Here is a 20,516-nt window from a genome sequence, read left to right as displayed (position 1 = left end):
AAGAAGAAATAAATGCCTCCGAACTAAACATGCTAAATGTCAAACATTCAAGCTCATTTACCTTAAATACCAGAACAAACAAAGTATCAACAGAAAAAGCAGACAACAAATAACATTATACAACCACTGAAAATACAGATTCCTGGATTTGGACAGGCACGTATTGTACGCGGCGGGGTTAAATATTAAAGGTCAGCACTTCAACTAAAAACATATAATATCGAACTTATGTAATAAAAAGGTGCCGCATACTTAGAATGCTCACTGTTAAGTAACAGCTATATACATGATATAAGACCCCTTAGACTAGAACGTCAGCTATACTACTTCAGGTGATTTCATACCATAGCGTCATAAACAATTTATAAAGTTCAGGATTCCCCGAGAGAGACCATAATATCAACAGGCAGTAACCTAAAGTAAACGGTTATATGAAACATATGAACAAGGAATTAGGAATGTATCAAGGAACTTAAAGGGAATCAATGTTCCGTCCTACAAATACAAATGATAAAGATTGGACAACCATATCATAATAATAACCCTTACGATTAAATCTATATTCAAAGGTGCAGTAAGTTTAGAAGGATGTTTGTTTGGTTTCTTGTGTTGTTGTATTTAGCAAAGAACTTTAAGAATTTTTTTATATGACAATTTTTCGTACACTTATAACAATTCTTCTCTGGTGGTTTTGTGTGTGTGTGTGTTTTTTTTTTTTAATATTCACTATGGTTTAAAGTCATTAACACACACACTGTTAACCTAACACTTGTGCGTGGTTTGCACTTGAAAATATCCCTGTCTCCTGAAGATCTTTCATAAAAGCAATCCAGAATTGGCCGCCGCCTTGCCTATTTGATAACCAACATCGCTCGATTCTCTGCCAATATATGGCAATGTCAGTTAAATTTTCTGGTAAAACTTTTGTTAATTAATTATTTTTCTCGTTTTACAACAATATGGCAAATTACTATTGTATTGATAATGATGAGTTTCATAATCTGTTATTGGTTAAACAAAACCATTAAAAAAATTGAAGCATTTTTTTTAAATCTCAGTGTATAATTTTAAAATCTCAGTATGTAATTTTAAAATCTCGGTATGAAATTTCTATTGCTCAGTGTGTTTTTTGTTAGGTTTTTTAAATGTCAGTGTGTCTTTTTTTTTTATTCTCAGTGTGTAAATGTTTCGAAAAAGTGTTTAAACATAGTTTCGATGAGAACGGCTTGCCAAAGAAAACACTTACAATCCAAACAATTTTAATTCATATGATTAAGTGGCGCATTATTATATGATTATATAAACATACTGTACGTACAAAAAATACTTGTCTTTTGAAGAAAGAAAAATGATTTCTCTGACACATTCGAATTACATGATATAAGAGATGTTAAAATGTGTATTGTAAGTACTGATAAAGAGAAGGCAGAATACAGGCTGAATTTTTTTCAAGGGTATTTCGAAAAAAAATGATAAAGATGAAACTTTTTTGAAAGAATTTAGTGCGAAGAACCTTCTAGCAACGAAACATTTAAACAAAAGAAAAGTTAGCAAATTATCGAAAAACTTGAATACGTTAAGAAAACTCATAAGGTGCTAACCAGGTACAACCTAAAGTTCTATATACACTTACAGACTTAATTGACACTCTACTTTGTATTATTTTCAACAGTTTATTTTCATCAGAGGTTTTGTACGAGTATGTTAGAAAATTGGCCAAGATTACTGCGTTGTTTAAAAGGGAGATAAAAAGCTATAGCAAAACTACATACAGACCAGTTATTTTACCAGCATTATATCAAAGATCATGGAAAGGTTTATAAAAAGACAGTTGTAGACCATGACATGATACGGCCTATTAAGCGATTCTTCATTCGAATGTCGCAAGAAAGCCATTGCAGCTGATGATGACAATCCAAACACAACATCCTTGAAGACGGTATAAGTACCCTCGTCCACGTGCGGGCATTATCTGATTTAAATGGATAATATACACATGTGGATAATATTTTCACCCAACACACAACGTTGGAACTCGAGCGAGGAGTGAACGATTAGAAGTATTCGACTTACCCAACGAACCATGAACGGATCTAGAGACATATTTGATGTTTACTTTGATTCTTATCGACGTAAGACCGGACGGTGGCATATAGTTGTTAATGTCTGTGTCAATTGGTCTCTTGTGGAGAGTTGTCTCATTAGTAATCAAACCAGATCTTCTTATCTTTATATTTAAACCTTCTTACGGAGATGATTGAGTACTTACGTTGCGCGATCCGATACAACACAGATGAAACACAGATAAGAGGAGAGATGGTCTGTTGGCACCTTTGCTGAAATTTGTCGGAATGTCTATTGTTTGATGAAGTGGTGTTCTCTTTGCTGCTATAAATAAATAAAACAAGGGTAAATTAATTTGGATTATATGGATAGGGAGGGATGATCATGGGTAGTTTCTGCGAAGACCTGAACATGAACGACAACCGTATCACCATTCTAAAAGCTCCGAGGGCAGTTCGGATACTGTAGTGAAACGGTGAGTCATTCAAAACGTAAGAGACAGCACATATGAAACCTAGTGCGACCAGATTAAAACGGATATAAAATGGATGAAGATAGAACATGATGCAGCAATCAAAGAACATGAGAAAAAAATAATGGACAAGGTGGGCAAGTGTGAATGTGTTTCTACCAACGGGGGAACATTAGCACAAACTTAAATATGAAGAACCATTTGGTTCGTTAACTTCACGAAAATAGGATGATAGAGGACTCAATAGAGCTACTCATTGATAGGTATGGACCAAGGTTTTGGGGTTCTAACTGTATATAATCGTTTATTCAGCTTAGTACCAGGTTCCGTGAAGTTGTGCCCCAAACGACGCATCTCCATCGGCAAGTTGTTATTCAATTTGTTCATGAAACATACACTGGTAGTACTCATGAAGTGGAATTTCCTCGATCCACCCCTCCGTCGTCGCCCGTTGCTAGTTGTAAATTCGAAGCGACTGTTTGTCTCTGTATTCCTCTTACACCCCGGACTGCCGTAAGACGACGCTGCTAAACAACCTACTCCTCCGGTCGGGGTGTTTATGTTTCGATAGTTTGTACGTCTTTGGAAAATATCTTATCTATCTCAACCTACCTATCAACTCCTGCAAAAAGCACTGGGGAAGAGGTTCTCGAAAGACAACATACGCGACGTCCTGTCCGTTATTATATGGGTAAGGATCTCACATCACTCATCGATGTCATTGACGTTTTTTTCCCAACCAAGGCAGCGTAGCAGCGTCGACGCGTTCGTCTTCGAACAGACTCTCGGGGATTGACACCAACCATAAGATCTTGGTGATTTTTGACGACTTGATGCTGAGCATTCTACGTCCGAGTTAGACTCAACAAGCCGATTGATTATATCTCTTTCAAACTCTCGCGCAAGACGATCCAACTTTGTGTGTCATGATCTCTTTCAACAATGCAACACGAATTTTCAAACACATTCACCGTGACCTATGTTTGGACCTAGCCTTCAAGGAGTTCAAAACCTTATGCAACATCTACTGGTCTGAGACTTACGGGTTTGTCACCATCAAACGCTCAAGGTGGTTTGTTTTCAAACGCTATCAAACACTAGGCGATGTTTTCGGAAACGCTTTCAAACTCTTAAGGGAGTTGTTACAATCGCTTTAAATAAAATGACGTTTGTAATACTAGTAATTGCCGAACCCATGCAGCATGAAGCTCTTCACAGGAAGTTCCAGAATAAAAAGCACACCATCAAATCAAGCAACTTACATTATTAATAATAATAATAAGAATAATATATTTATTTAGAGAGAGTAACTCATTTGGATTACACCAATTTTCAATAAGGCTCTCTTAATACAATAATAATCACATTAAAAATAAACAATATAAATTCAATAATAATGATAAATAAAGATGCAATACAATTTAAATTCAATAAACAATTATTATATGGCAATACAGTAAACGTATCATGGTAATGTTAAAAGTACATAAATTTGTATTTATGCTTAAATTCTAATACTATGTTTGATTTTTTAATTGTATTAGGAAGAGCAGTCCAAACTTTTGGTCCATTATACGTGAAACTAGACTTAAACAACTCTGTATTTGGTTTTGGAATCATAAAATTATTTGAAGACGAAAATCTCGTATTGTATTTTTGGTTTGCAGAAGCTGATAAAATAAAACTTAACAAATATTCTGGAGGAGCTAAACCATATTTTGCCTTATACATTGGTAATGAGTTATGATAATGTATTCTTTGTGTAATTGGCACAATGTTACATTCGTAAAATAATTCACTTAAAGGTTTGGTGTAATCATGTTCATCTAAAATTATTCTTGCTGCCCTCTTTTGAAGGTTTAGTAAACTATCTAATAGAAAGTTGTTGCAGTTTCCCCATATTGAACATCAATAATCTAAATGAGGTAAAACGTAAACGTTATAAAACAGTTGTCTAGCTTTGTGATTCAAGTATTTCTTTATCCTTTTTATTAAAGCTAAAGAAGAGTTGACTTTTTATTATATCATCATTATGAGATGACCAAGAGAGAGATGCATCAAGAAAAATACCTAGAACCTTTTCACATGTACTTTCTTTAACTTGTTGTCCATTCATGTCACTATTAATGTTTTCATCTGATGTAACAGAAAGCTTCTGTTTAGAGACAATACATAAAGCTTTCGTTTTAGATACATTTACAGCCAGTTTATTGTCATACACTACAAACCAGTAAAAGTCTGAAATGGCCTATATCTGTACTCGACTGTACTGATTTTTACTCGACCAGTCTGAATTGGTCTGAAATTTACTTGATAATACTCGACTGTAGTCTGAACCATACTTAACAGTCTGAACTTGTACTCGACCCTTACTCGACCAGTACTTAACCATTTTATATGCGTCTGAACCATGCTCGACCTAGTCTGAACCATGCTCGACCTAGTCTGAACCATACTCGACCTAGTCTGAACCATACTCGACCTAGTCTGAACCATACTCGACCAAGTCTTAACCAACCTAGACCTATTTTTTGTATCTATCTATTGTATTTCATCAATTTAGGAACTGTTTTTAACAACAGCTATTTCCCCTGGCTAGAAATTTGAACAACAATTTGAAATTAAAAATGTATTCAATATAGCATTGAAACCAAAATTTCACAATAAACATAATATAACTTCATCACCATATTCATCAACACTTATATACATACATATATATATCACCTTTAAAATAAAAATAAAACAAGCTGATCAAATAATCTCAAAACTGAATTGTGACTAACATTTTCAATGTTATTCAAAATGTTTTGAATGTTTCAGATATATTTTATGGTTACTGGACAATTTTCACCATTAACTTAAGCCTCATATAGATTTATGGTGTCAGTTGAGTTTAGTTAATAATGCAGTGAACATTTTTTTTATTAAAATATATATAAAATAGCATATAAAGTAACTTAATAAATTTAAAAAATGACACCTATGTTTTGTTAAACCAAGAATTTAATATAATCATGATAATAGAACTTCCATAGTAATCCTGTGATAAACTTTTAAAAAAGGAAATGTGTTCCAAAGTTACAGTAAAAATTTATTTCAATTAAATTTAAATAATTTTTGTCAAAATTAAAGACATGGCATACAAGAAGCACTTTAATAAGGTTTAATTACCTCAGTAGATGTGTGTTTTACAGGTAAAAAGAAAGCCCTATTTTTCTTAAACTCGTGTATTACTTATCTAGTGAATTCAAAAGGCCTTGCGATTTAAGTTTCACAGGATGTTGCAATTTTGAATGAATGTTATTTAGAATTTAATACTCTCTGACCAGGTGTGATCTTTTTCATGAGTTTGCCCCAAGCAGGAGGTATTACTTTATACCTCACCACCAATCAGAAGAACAATTTTATTAATTTCTTTAATTTTTATCCCTTTTTGATATATATTGTATATAATATATCCCAAATTATAATTATAGATATATTTCTAAAATAAGGTTAAACAATTTCAGTGATTTTGTAGGCTGTTGTTACCTCATGAAAAAGATAATTATATAACTATTGTACATTTCTGTATGTAACCATGAAACCTATGTAGTTTTTATTTAGGAATTTAGGAAAATTAATTAAAAAACCACATGCCAAACAAGAAGCACCTTAATAAGGTTTAGTTACCCTCAGTATAGGTGTGTTTTTTAGGTAAAAGAAATTTTTTTTTTAACAAAACTCTAAAACTTTAAAATTCATATAATTAAATTATTATATAAGATAATTTGATTTAACTATCTCTATTCGATAAATCTGAGAATCATGTAAGAATGTAAAAATCTGTTTTTATAATATATCTTTATTTTATTGTGGCTGTTGTCATGTCAGTTAAAAAGAAATTTATTTTAACAGTTAAAATTTAGAAAAAGTAGAGGTTATTTGGTCAAGTATGGTTCAGACTGGTCGAGTATTGTTCAGACCTTTGGTCGAGTATGGTTTAGACTGAAAAAAATAGGTCGAGTACAGGTTGAGAATGGGTTAAGACTGTTTCATACTGGTCGAGTAATAGTTCAGACTATTTTCAATGGCAAAGATAAGGGTCAAGTACAAATCAGTACAGTCGAGTATGGTTAAGACTGGGGTCGAGTAATGTTGAGTAATATTCAGACCAATTCAGACTGGTCGAGTAAAAATCAGTACAGTCGAGTACAGATATAGGCCATTTCAGACTTTTACTGGTTTGTAGTGATAACAACAGCGAAAGATATCTTATAAAACCGTATAATTTTTGACTGATGCAACTTTTGTTTTGTCCAATGACTCATATGGTGCTATCATCAGCAAATAAATCAGTGTTACAACTAGTATTAGATAAAGGAAGATCATCTTTAAAAATCAAAAACAACACAGGTCCTAAAACGGATCCTTGAGGTACACCCGTTTTTTGTTTTTGTACGTCTGAAAATGTATTTGAAATAGATATCATTTGTCATCTGTCAGCCAAATATGATGTAAACCAACGTAGCGAAGTATAAGCAAATTTGTATTTGTTTAAATCTTGAAGAAGCAGTTCATGATTGAGAAGGTTATCAAAGGCTTGTGCTAGATCTAGAAACACTGCCTCAACAAGATCGCCATCATCAATGGCTTTAAGCCATTTATCCAATAAAGCTGTTAAAGCAGTTTGACAAGAATGGTTTGCGCGAAAGCCTAACTGCATTCTATACAATAAATTGTATTTATTAAGATAATTAACTAAGTGTCTTTTTACATGTTTCTCAAGGATTTCAGAAATGAGTGGTAAAATTACCTTTGGTCTGTAATTAAAAACATCCTATTTTAAACCTTTGTTCTTATAAAATGGTATGACTTTAGCCAGTTTAAATGTTTAAATGAAGATGTAAAAATACATTTTTTTTTAATACTTAAGTTAAAAATGTGACAAAGTGGTAGAGAAATAGCATGAGAAGACGTCTTTAAAAAATGTGCACTCATGGTATCAAGACCTGTTGCTTTTGATTCATCTAGTTCTTTTAGTTGTAAAAACACAAAGTCATAACTTGTGGTACAGAAAATACACGTTATCTGGTACATGACCTGGTATGAAATCATCAAGTTTGTTAAGACAACAATGGTTGATGTTTGGATTTATATTAAGATTATCTGTGATATTTGTGAAATAAGCATTAAAAGATCACCAATACTTTTGGATCTACAATTCGCTTTTTGTTACAATCACTTACTATTTTAATATTGGTATGATTGGCGGTTCCGCTGACAGTATGTAGGTGCTTCCATGATTTACTACTGTTGCCCTTTTTGTGTTCTATGATATTGGAATAATAATTTTGTTTTGAGTTTTCGATGAGATATTTGACTTTGTTTCTCCAGAGTCTATAACTATACATATCTTTTTTCTTATGATAAAAATCACGTTTTTTCATGCTATCTAGAATTTTATCATTCATCCACTCATTTTGATAGAAACGTTTTACTCTCTTTTTTATGAGTGGAGCATGATGATTTAATATTTCAGTAAAAAATATTATAATATGGCAACAATGCTTTTTCGGGGTCATCGATTTTTAATACACTATCAAATGAACACTGTGATATGTGATTGATAAAATCATTTTCATCATGTTTAGTAGCCCTGTGCTTGGATGGAGAGTTGTCTCATTGGCACTCATACCACATCTTCCTATATTTGTATGTAATACAATTGTGCATTTTCTTTTTCGATTTTAACCCTCTTTTGAAAAGCATACTGGATAGTGGTCACTGTGAGAATACTTTGGAACAGAAATAAAATGAATATTATCTGGTTCATTACTATAAATATGGTCTATCAAAGTGGAAGATGTTTTTGTTACTCGAGTGGGAACCGAGACTATTTGAGACAAGTTAATAATGTTTTTCAAATGAGACCATTTAGCTGCAATTTGCTCGACGCCAAATCAATATTAAAGTCACCCAAAATAATTATTTCCTTATCTTCAATGTCAACATTTGTCAACATAGATTCAAATTTTGTAATCCACTCTGCATTACTATTTTGTGGTCTATATATGTAACCAAGTAAAATAGGTTTTTGATGAACATAAATAAGTTCGATCCAAATTGACTCTATATCATCATTTTTCCAAATCATATCGTCTAATTGTGGTTAACATGTTAGAAATATAAATAAAAAAACCAACCCCAGATTTTCCAAGTCTGTCTTTTCTGTTTGTATCATAACCCTTAATATCTATTTCTTTATTTTGGACAGAATTTGACAAAAATGTTTCACTTAAACACAACACATTTGTGTTAGATTTTGATAGTAAATACTCAATTTCAGAAAACTTTGGCAATATATGATTTATGTTTAAGTGACATATATATTAAGTGACTTGCGTGGACATATAAAAGGGTTTGTAAAAGGAGATGATTTGGAGTTAAATAATAGGATATATGTTGAAGTACATATATACAAAACAACAATGCTGATAAGATTTCCCAAAATGAAGTTACATTTTCTGGTAGTATAAAAGTAATTGTGAAAATCCTTTATCTCCAGTACGTTTGACTGAACACATTTTGTTGTTGAGTTGTTGTGTTGAATGGTATAAATCTCCTCCCTGTTGACTCCACTGATTGAAAATTTGATTGAGTTTCTGATGTATAATCTGACAAATTAAGCAACATGTTCACGCTCGAGATTATGTTATGGCTTAAGACTTTGGCACCAGCAACATTTGTATGAACATGGTCTGCAAATAATGTAAGATTAGGCTGGTCTCCATACAAAAAGTCTAAGGTATTGCCTAGAATTTCCACATGATGTTCCTCTAGTGATAAAAGACGGTTGTTGACATAAGAAATTATGCGGTTAGCTTGATATTGTTTTGGCCTCGGTAGGATTGAGGAAATTACCAGCTTAGTTCTCGGTAAGCTCTGTCTAACTATACAAATTTAATTTCTATAGTCGTCAATGATAGCCTGAACAGAGTCTCTATCTGATACGTTGTTAGTGCCCAAATGAACAACAATGACATCGACACAATCAAGTTTGCCTTCTGAGCTGTACTGAATGAGGCAGTCCTCAATGTCTCTGATCCGTCCTCCCCGAATAGTCTTTTCCTTAGTGTTGATTTGGTCAGTTGACATTTTCCTTGGAGACATTCTTTTGAGTGTTGAACTTACAACAAGAAATAAGTTGTTCTTTTCACTAGAACGTAGAAAACGCGGATAACTAGAGTTTACTTCACGGTCTGTGTATACTGAGTTTAGTTGTGACCTTTGTCTGTCCATATAGGTATGATTTTGCGTATTATGGTGTTCGTCGAGGTTTGTCCTATTTAGAGACATTGAATTATTTGATCTGCTTGGTATTCCACTTTTAACAGCGTTGCTGTATGTTCCAGGTGTAGTTTTATTTGTAGCAGAAATATTGTGTTATTATCAGAACATGGCCTGACAAATAAGGTTGAGTCGTGATCTAAACAGGTTTTTTAACCAGTCGTAAAAGGTCAAGAGAAAATAACTGCTTCTCAGACCACCAAGACGAATAAATACCTCCTTGCAATCTTACCGCTACCTGCACTGCCTCCTCCACCTCCTGATTTGCAGATACATTACCTATCGAACCAGCTAAACGTGCTACCCTTGGACATCGTGCACACGAGTACCTACAACTCAGTATAACGAATGATACAGACCTCACCTTTGAATTAAGATCTGAAAACAATGGTATTTACATCGGATATGCAACCTTTACCTTAGAAGGAGATAATATGTTTTGAATATGAATAGAGTACGATTCAGAGGAACACTTGTATTGTTGGAACTCATTGTCAAGAAACGCCATGAAAAATCGAACAAGAAGACTTAAATGCCTATGTAGATATTTTGAAAACTACAAATGTAATGAATAAATATTACGGTCCAGAGTCCGGACCTAAATCAAAAGTTCAGAAGGGCATCGTGTCGCACATGCAAAAGAAAAATAAGTTTGGTGGTGAACTACAAACCGTGTTTATACCATCAGATTTTGGTCAGCTTCTAGGTCAACTGGACCTGTGCGTTGCCTCCTTTCGAGCTGGAAACAATGGTGTAAGCAACGGGATCGTATACATCCTCAACGCAATGAAAAAGCTTGTTATAATCGACAGCAGGGAATACAAGCTGGCACATCGTAACATCTTATACATAAACATAAAAACGTGGTAGGCGGGCCGGGTCTTTCTATTATTTGACCAATTAATCCGGACGCATGTTCGCCTCCTCTATCGCAAAGGCATTTGGTACTAAAGTCATGGGTGCTGCCACCAATGCAACCCTAAAACTGTTAACTATGTCGTTGACAGAGTGACCAGCTAAAAGAAGAAAGCCGTACCCAACAAAACCCCTAAAACCAAGACTTCTCCGCAGCAAGCTCCTTTAGAAAACAACATTATATCAGGTAGCGGTATTGCAACTATTCGCGATTTCGTCCAGTGCTATACTAGTAAATAAATAACAATGTCTGAAATACTTATCATCAAAGAAGGTTTGTCGTTCGATGAAAATTTTCAGGATTACGAAATACTGTGAAAGTACTTCTATTCGTTGGGTACCAGTTTTCGTGACTTTTATGGATGACTTTATCCACGTATTCAAGTGTTCAACGAACTATAAAGTGTCATCCAAATCAGAACATGGAAAGATGCTAATGTATGTTTGACTACATAGCCATAGATTTGGCCACATAATCTAGAGTCTACATCGAATGTCAGCAAACGCATTAATATTATGAACTATGAATACAACTTCCCATAATATTCTATCCTTAAAAAAAAACCTAAACTGTACGATTTTTATCCTTTTAATTTTCATGCAAGTCAGACTTCCGGTGATGATATGCGATGATGTAGTGTTATTTTTTCTGTCCTCATAATTCTCATACGAAAGAAATATAATTTCATATTGGGTTTGCTTTTTTATTTCATAAGAATTAATTCTACGATTAAAAAGTACATTTGTAGCATTTTTTATGTTACCATTTTCTTTAAGTTACAAGTTTATTGCTCAATAAACACCTTTGATGATCGTTAATCTGATGATCGTTCGATCTCGGGTTAGTTAGTGTTGTCACCACTGATTACATGTGTGCAAAAATTAGAATGTTTACTTTGCAATTTCCTTCAATCTAGACGATCTGTGAGTTTAGATGAATCAGCTTATGTTCGAAAACAATTATTGCATTAAAGATTTGATGAATGTTGTCAGTTATGAAAGACGAACAAGTAAGTGAAAATCATTATAAAACAAAATCCATCTATGATTAGTTTCAAGACTCTTCGTTTCTGATGGCTTCAAAATTTTCACTCGATTTTTTCTCAGAAAAATGAAATCGATAAATTTAAGTGCCCACGAACATGTAACTTAACTTTACTTAAACCACGACAATTGATGCCCACGAATAAAAGAACTGTAACAGTACATGAATACGAGCCTCATTCCGGAGCTCCATTGAACAGTTCTGGAGCAGAGATACGAATTAACATTGAGAACCAAGATCTGTTTGTCCATCTGGATGAGAGTGATCTCTCGGTTGAACGACAAATTTTAAAGAACGACGGCACGGTTTACGCAGATGCAGATCTGGTGACACTTGTAAACAATGGTATCATTTACTTATCCAAAAGTCTAGGTTACAGTGTGTCAGGACAGCCAAACGAACACGTGAATAATTCAGGTATAGATACTACCATGTTGAGGTTGTTGACTTATCTTGACGACTTCGACTTGCGCAATTCGCAGGGTCTCAACCACTTTTGGTAAAAGGATTCGACGGCTAATACCGAAGCCGACATCATTGACTTTGCAGCTAGGCTAGGTTACATCGTTATGAAACCTGCAAGCAAAGGAACGTTCTCATTCACCACACCGTTAAGGCATATCTTCGGTTTCACAGAGCATGCAGAGGACTATGCCAAAATCGTGTTTGGATTCAAACACAAACTAAAACTCGTTACGTTAACTCTGATACAAACGCTGTGTAAAGAACAGCGGCAGTCAGCAATATGGCAAAGATCGTCTTGAGTAAATTATCCTGGTGTGTTACTCACGTTGTTCTCTTCGATAAAAACAAAGTGAAACAGTACAAAACAATCCAGAGTAAGATTAAACTCAACTGTTGTTTTTGTATGAAATAGTATAATTCCATAGTCGTTCCCAGAGTACACACTTCGGTTGGAAATTGTTAGCAAAAAACGGGTGGGAAAAACCTATATTGATCATCGTAGTCTTCCAAACCGACAAGTGTAACGACTAGACTCATAACGCAGCATTGGCGTTTGCGAAACATCCACGTCACCCTCAACGAACCGGAGCGTCTTTTTACCACAGAACACCACAGAATACCCATTCATGTACTTCAATGCTGCCTTTACCCAGTGCAAAATACTTAGGTTGTACAACGATGCAGCCAAATTTCGCAAGAAGTTCTTCAATATGGATCATCTCATCAGCAACAGTAATATCAATCCTTTCGACTTGTCAGACCTATATCCCTTGTGCGTCATCGATTTGATTCACCAGTAAGCGAAACTGAAAGAATCTGAGGAAGACAATTAAATCAGAGCAGAATTCGAGCGCAATGTCCCAGCAAACACACAAACGTTCTGCAGTTCGAGTGTGACAGACAAAAGATGAAGGTTGTGTTTAAGGTAAATAAATGGATAATGAGTTGTTATGACCAATTGTCGACAATACATCTCCTGAGCAAAGGTTTTTTTCATCGTGTTCGGTAATGACAAAATCGACACTCGGTTTAATCAACACATTCACCTCAAAAGTGGAAAGAGTTACGAGATGGGTCTGGTAAAGTTGTAGACTTACTACTCTTTCCCAAACACTCATGCAGGGAAAACACCTTTCAGTTATTCGACCGATAACAGTAACCACCTAGATGTAGATCTACTATTGCGTTGAACACTGGTTTTTACACGATAGAAGACATCAACGACGTGTTGCGAAGACAACTACGACTCATCAAACACCCACACAAAAGCAAAACCAATGCCAATCGAACTATGCTGAGTGCGACACTAACCTAAGCAAACAATTACATAGTGGAATTTAACGTTGTCAATAGCATCAAAACATTACTGCAATTCGATTGAAAAATCTACACACACGACTACAGATAATGTAGACATCATCATCATCATCATCATCATCATCATCAACATCATCTACAGCATTCTAATCAACTGCGATACCATCAGTGGTAGATATGTAAACGGATACCAACAATCGATTATCTACAGTTTCTTCCCAAAAGTTATACCCGGCATAACAATTATTCAAAATCCTAAAAACTTTGAACATTTACAAGTGACGCTGAAAACAATCAATCGTATGAGTACTAATAAGGCGGGATTTCCATCGAACTCAGAGGCGAACATTTGACCATACGCTTTGTTCCTCGCGAGGAAATGCAATACCTTTCATTTCTCGGAGATATTGTAGAAAAATTCTGATACAACTTTAGGATTATTATTTGTTCTTCCAACTTGTAGCAATAGAATTCTTCTAGAATATCTGAAATGACAAAAACAGTTATTCATTATCATGTCTCAAACTTCATTAACGCTCTTTTAGCACAACTAAAAGATATAATTCCAAATTTAATTGATATGGCTGTTAACATTTTATGGACAAAAAATCTGTGTTTGTCAAGTGTTTTGCAACTTATTGCCCCTTTTATTAAAACGTCACTATACATGCACGAGGAGAGTGGAATCGAAAGCTGCATAACTTGAATGATTGATGTATATTTATGTTTGTTTTGCTTGTTATTTGTTTGTTATTGTGTTGTTTTTAATTTGTACACAATTGCTTAATTGTACATATTGTTAAAAGATGTAATAAATTTCAAGTCTAATAATAGGGGTAGCGAATACATATGCGTACAGCTGAAACTAACAAACAATTGCAAAATGTAGTGAGAGCATGCATGTGCGTCACTATAGGTTAACTATCTCCCACTTTACTATCAATATCCGTAGTTCCAAATTCTTAAATTTAGAAGTCTATGCCTTGAAAAGTGGACTTCTTGTTTGATTCCTGTAAATAAGAAATCTTCACTGGCGTTAAGCATAGAAACCAATATGACACCTATAAATGTTTAGAAAGTTATTTCAGGTATATGCAGCTTTACCATATCGAGGAAATCCCCGTAACACGTAAGCCCTCTCGTAACACAGCAAAGTTAAAAATTGATATCGTCTTCAAATATTTGTGACTGTTTATCACATGTAATTATATAGTAAATGCATTTTGACTGCTCAAATAGAAAGGTTGCAGTCTAAATGTATTGATACTTAAACAGTGAAAATCTCACAATATATAATATCTGTTGGATAGCAGAAACATCGGTTATACAGGGCTGTTAATAAATATATATGCATGTATAAAGTAGGTGAGAAAATCAACCCAACAACATTAGAACTGCAAATTTAATATACATGTATAATTATTTTACACATGTAACTATAGTTGGTGCAATAAAATAACTGAAACTGACCCACATATCGCTCCGTGAATGGCAAATCCATAAGGTTTTATCTTGTCGTAACCATCTATGTGTAATAAGTAATCTGGGCCCTTGTTTATATAAGAACGTCTCGTAAATCTTTGGTGCTTTCTATCATTTACTCCTTCCGGGGTGATGATTTTCTGCAAATGTGCAACCGTGTCCCTGGATAATAAATGGAATTTAAAGAAATGACTTAAAAGATGACAATATTAATGCAAGTTTCTTTTAAAGAAGTACATGTAGCTAGTAATAAAAATAATTATTAAAAAAACCATTAAAGGGTCAAAATATAATTTCATGATGAAAATAAATAATTAGATACATCTGAATATCAAGAAGCCACAAATAGTTTAATGAATGTTGAAAATTTAAGGCATGTGAATAAGGAAATAAAAACACACAGACGCATACCTGATTTTATGTACATTTTTTGTTTATCTTGGTATACGTAATCCAGTTTAGAAAGTAACCGCTTTGTCATAGGTCTGTATCCTAAGCAACTTCCACTACTCATTTGTTCTGTCTGCAGCTATATACAAACAAAGATGTTTAATAAGATTTTTGAAAAGCTGCGTTTCTGTTGTTAGCCTATTTGCTGATGATTTCATATATTAAAAATGATGTGAATCGAGACAGGGGGTATTTTACATATAAACAGTCCATATGACCTATTGCCATTAATCGGCGTCCGTCGCCCGGAAACTTATACATCTAGTCATCTCCTGTGAAACCACTATACCTATGTTATTGAAACATGGTTTAAATATTGAAAAATGACACCCCTCAAAGGAGATACCGGGTAATGACTTACTCGCTATCTTTTGACTTAGTTACAAATGTAATCACATAATCATGAAATGTTTTCCCTAGTAATTGGTAATCAAACAATCAGAATACCCTTCGTAATTACATAAACATTAAATAGAAATGCCCTGATCATTATAAAATCATTAAGAATGAAAATTATCACATAGTCAATAACCACACGAGGAGTCTCATAAGTAGCTCTCGGTTTTCCCATTCGCCAAGATAGCTGCAGTTAAAACATGGTAAACAGTGTTTTAAAAGTTGTTTTTTTTTCTATAAAATTACTGATTTGCTGATTTTTACCGATGGTGCAAATCAGTTAATCCTTAATAGACAAATTAACAGTTAACTCAGATGAGCGATACTATGGTACTTGTGAACTTATTAGATTTGTTTTTGATTGTCATCATTTGCCAGATGCTGAGCATAGCCTCATATTTATTCAACGGTACCGTTGCCAGAGAAATATCACTGTATTAGACTTATTGATGTAGCGTTTAAGATTAGTACTCACAGTTAATGCTTGAATAGCATCATTCATAGGTATATGTGAACACCTTCTTTTCAATCCCATAGCTCTTAAAAGACGCTGTATTTGTCTTGTGCTGAAACCAGAAACACATGTACATTAAAAGATATTAACAAATTCCGTATTTGTTAAACAAAAGTATTTTCGGTGACATCAATGTAATACTTAATACCACAAGATATACGCAGATCATACGAAAAAACCTAATGGGAAAGTATAATCACATTTGGTAATGAAAATGTGTAATTGAAAAACATTGTACACTAGGTATTTATTGTTCATAACTTAGACGATTAAAAAATTACTAAAGTTATTTCAATGTAACAACATGACATTCAAAAAGGGGTAGACATTACATGGATACTTCGAGTCTAAAATGTTAAGGAACATTAAAGTGTATAAATCAAAGACAGTATCATTTGTTTATATTCTAAATATAATGAAATCACAATACGAATATTGCTTAAGCACTTTACATTTACACTTTACATTTGTTCAATTTTTGTGGTTTTTGTGTTCAGAATGCACAAATTTGGTTCACGAAAAAAAAACAGTGAAAAAAGGGATATGTTAAAAATGTGATGGTGTTCATGTTTTGACAAACCTTGACTGTAAAAACTTTCTGGAAAAGCAAAACTGGTCATCAACGATTTCAAAAACATTATTTTGGTCTTACTAATGGCACCCCAAAAAATCAGTATGGAATATTTGACAACGGTGTTTTTCAAGCCCCGTTTTTTACGTTTTATTGACAAAGAAGAAATGAGTTTGCTATGTAAACGAAGTTTATGGTAGACACTTAAACAAATGACTAAATTTGTTCTCAATTTTTCATTAAAGGAATATTGTAATGTGGTAAAATGTGTCGCTAAACTTTTTTTACTCAGTATATTTACACTTGTATCTCAGTCGCATTTCATATTTGCACCGCAAAATGTTTGATATTTCTCCATTGGAAAAGCCGCCATAAAATAACTCTCTAAGCAACTCATGTTCTTTTTGCTTGTTAAGGAAGTTTTATCAAATAGTTAACTGAACACAAAAAAAAATATTTCACTGTATAAGATGCTTGACTATATAAATAGTAAAAACCAACGTATTAAACTGCAAAAGAGTATATGCTGAATCTTTATAAGGTAACAGCTATTGAGAATTATTGTGTTATTATTAAGTGATTGAACCCTTTTCATATCGTAATCAGACAATACATGTGTTTATAGAACCTCATGGAAAGACATACCAAATAAAGAACACGACATACACAAACCATGTGAACATTCAAACAGAAAATCAAAAACTAAAGCTTAATAGGTCAAATGAAATTTTATAAAAACCTGGAGTTATTTCCGTATTTTTTCAGAAGTGTAAGCAAATTCTGCTCCGCATACGCCATTCGTAGTATCACCCATTAGTTAAATCCGGTGATACAACGGGACAAATTTGGAAAATGGGCCTCCTAGACAAAAACATAGACACAGACATAGGCATAGAAATTTTATTAAAAGTCGGTACATACATTACACATAACATAAGAACCATATTAGCTTGGAGACACTCACTGTAATATGTTCAATCAATTGATGGCGACCATGAAACTTCTTCAAGAATAAAACCAATGTAGGCTGAATGTAACACTGATCAAGTGTTTGTTTGAGAAATCGAGTTAGCTCTGTTTTAGACATTTGTTAAGTTTGTTGTTATTAAATTGAAACTACATGTATCTTAAATATTGAACTTGTCGTAAAGGATACGTTGGACATCTCCTTGTTCACTTGTTGATAAGCTTGTATAGTCTGTCATGGAAGATATCTTTAGAAAAAGAGAAAGAAAAAAACTTTTGTATATATTCTCAACAGTGAATTTTGAATTGCTATACTTGTATATAAGCTGTTCAAAGGTTGTATTAATAAGGACAGTTTCATAGAACTAAGATTAACGATATCTTCTTTATTTTACATTAATCACACTTCAATAAACGACATTAAACATAATTGATGTCTGCTCTGAGAGGTACTAACATAACGATGAAAATACTAAAAATGTGCCAGCTTGAGAGAGGACGTTTACAACTTAATCAGAGTCCTCGGGATCAGGTGGAAGCGTCCATCCTATCAATGTACTCAACATGAAATATCTGTCTGGAATAGACATATCAAAATCAAGCACCTTTTCCGTCTTTAACATTGTTTCCTGAGCAACGTCGAGAAATATCTTATTTTTTGTTTCTGTCAAAGATTGAACTAATGCTTGTGTGAATGTATTATTTAAAAAGTAACAGTTATCTTCACTGAGAAGTGCGATGAACAGGCATAAGATTTGTTCAGGAAGATCGAAGAAAATTCTGTCTGGAAATGTTTTAACTTCCAAACTTTTGATTAATCTTATCACCGATTTGGTTTTTTCTGGTCCCCGGTTTTCGCCGTATTGCCTTTTTGTTATCCACCTGAAATCACTAGACATTTCTAAAATAAGAGAATGATCAATAAATAATTGATTAACTTAGGAAAGCACATACCATTTATGTTTTTGGGACTTTTTTTTCAGTGTGTGTGTGTGAGGGGGGGAGGAGGGGGGGGGGGACAAACCGATTCCCTTCGAATGTATTAAATAACAGCATCTTCCCTTTAACAACATACAGCTAGAAACAAGACATTTTTTTTAAATCAACATGTCATAGCATTATTCCCTTATTTTCAATGTCAACAAATCATTTTTTTCACTTCCCTTCTGAGACAATTTTTCAATAAATTTTAGAATCAAGCAATTTTTTAATCAAAAACTTATCTTTATAGATGAATTGCCTGTGCGTCTAAGTTGCAACTCAAATTGTTTGACATTTGTTAATGCACGCTAATGGTTGATTTGCCATTGGTATTGTACTTGTAATATTTTGTAATTTCTATCGTTTATAAAACATTATTTAATAAGTTGAGTACTTTTCTGGTTTTAATTTTATTGTGCGTTTGTTTTTGTGATTTCTTCAATACTATTTCAGATCGCAGTGAAGGTAGACTACACACAAAACATGTATATTTACTAGTCAACAAAAGAAACGATAATATGCAATGCATTTTCCGTATATATTAAAGTTCAATAGACGCGCGCTTTCAATCTTAAACAAATAGCCCAAACGGTCCAATGTTCATAGGGGCTGTTTTTTATCATCAAATTCATTGATTTACTTACGATACGAAAACGCGAAAACGCGAAATCGCGAAATCAAGCAGTCATATATATTAAGTTTTCAACTTATAAAAAGTACTTAGATAAATTTTATCTCTTGAGTGTTTTCAGTCAATACATGTGCATATGTATTCTATGGTATTATACAGAGGTTGTATCTATTTGAAACATACTGTTTAAAGAGAGCCTCATTGAAAATTGGTGTAATCCATATGTGTTACTCTCTATAAATAAAAAAAATATCTATCTTACTTGTTTATCTTTCTATCTTGCGTTATTAATATCCCACATTAAATTGATCAAGTCCTATTTACCTGATATTCTATGAACAATTCTTTCACATACATTTTTGTTTTATACGCATGCTCGAGTAGATTACTTCCGAGACAAAAAGGCGAAAACGCGAAAACGCGAAATCGCAAAAACGCGAAATCGCGAAAATGCGAAAACACGAAAAGACGAAAACGCGAAAGCACGAAAAGGCGAAAACTCGAAATCGCAAAAAGGCGAAAACGCGAAAAGGCGAAATCGCAATGTCGAAAACGCGAAAAGGCGAAATCGCGATGTCGAAAACGCGAAAGCGCGAAGTCGAAAACGTGAAATCGGACAGAAAAAATATTCCGCGTTTTCGGGTTTTCGCGTTTTCGACTTTATGACTTCGCGTTTTCGCGTATTCGACTTTTGGACTTCGCGTTTTCGCGTTTTCGACTTCGCGATTTCGCGTTTTTGCGTTTTCGCCCTATAGAATATGAAGGGCGAAAACGCGAAAACGCAAAAACGCGAAATGGCCTTAACCGGCCACAATACAAAGTTAACACTAAAAAAAATTCACTTTTCAATTTTTAACTTCCCAAAATTTTAAACTATTAATTTTGAAGACGTGTCTCATCTGAACGAAGTCTGAA

At 33.7% G+C, this 20,516-nt stretch overlaps 1 protein-coding gene across 1 annotated transcript in view; it reads right to left on the bottom strand.

Moving 5' to 3' along the window:
* LOC127732248 (uncharacterized) overlaps window positions 1-15,606 on the bottom strand; it is a 46,162-nt gene extending 30,556 nt beyond the window's left edge. The window contains exons 1-4 of the mRNA XM_052241329.1: window positions 15,554-15,606; window positions 15,081-15,269; window positions 14,026-14,095; window positions 768-880 (exon numbers count right to left, since the gene is read on the bottom strand). Coding sequence (XP_052097289.1) covers window positions 768-880; window positions 14,026-14,095; window positions 15,081-15,269; window positions 15,554-15,606 — 425 coding nt within the window. The remainder of the gene's footprint in view (window positions 1-767; window positions 881-14,025; window positions 14,096-15,080; window positions 15,270-15,553) is intronic.
* Window positions 15,607-20,516: the final 4,910 nt, after the last annotated feature.

The sequence above is a fragment of the Mytilus californianus genome, unplaced genomic scaffold, assembly GCF_021869535.1.
Source record: "Mytilus californianus isolate M0D057914Y unplaced genomic scaffold, xbMytCali1.0.p SCAF_22, whole genome shotgun sequence".
Classification (NCBI taxonomy): Eukaryota; Metazoa; Mollusca; class Bivalvia; order Mytilida; family Mytilidae; genus Mytilus; species Mytilus californianus.
This window is presented reverse-complemented; position numbering and strand designations above follow the sequence as displayed.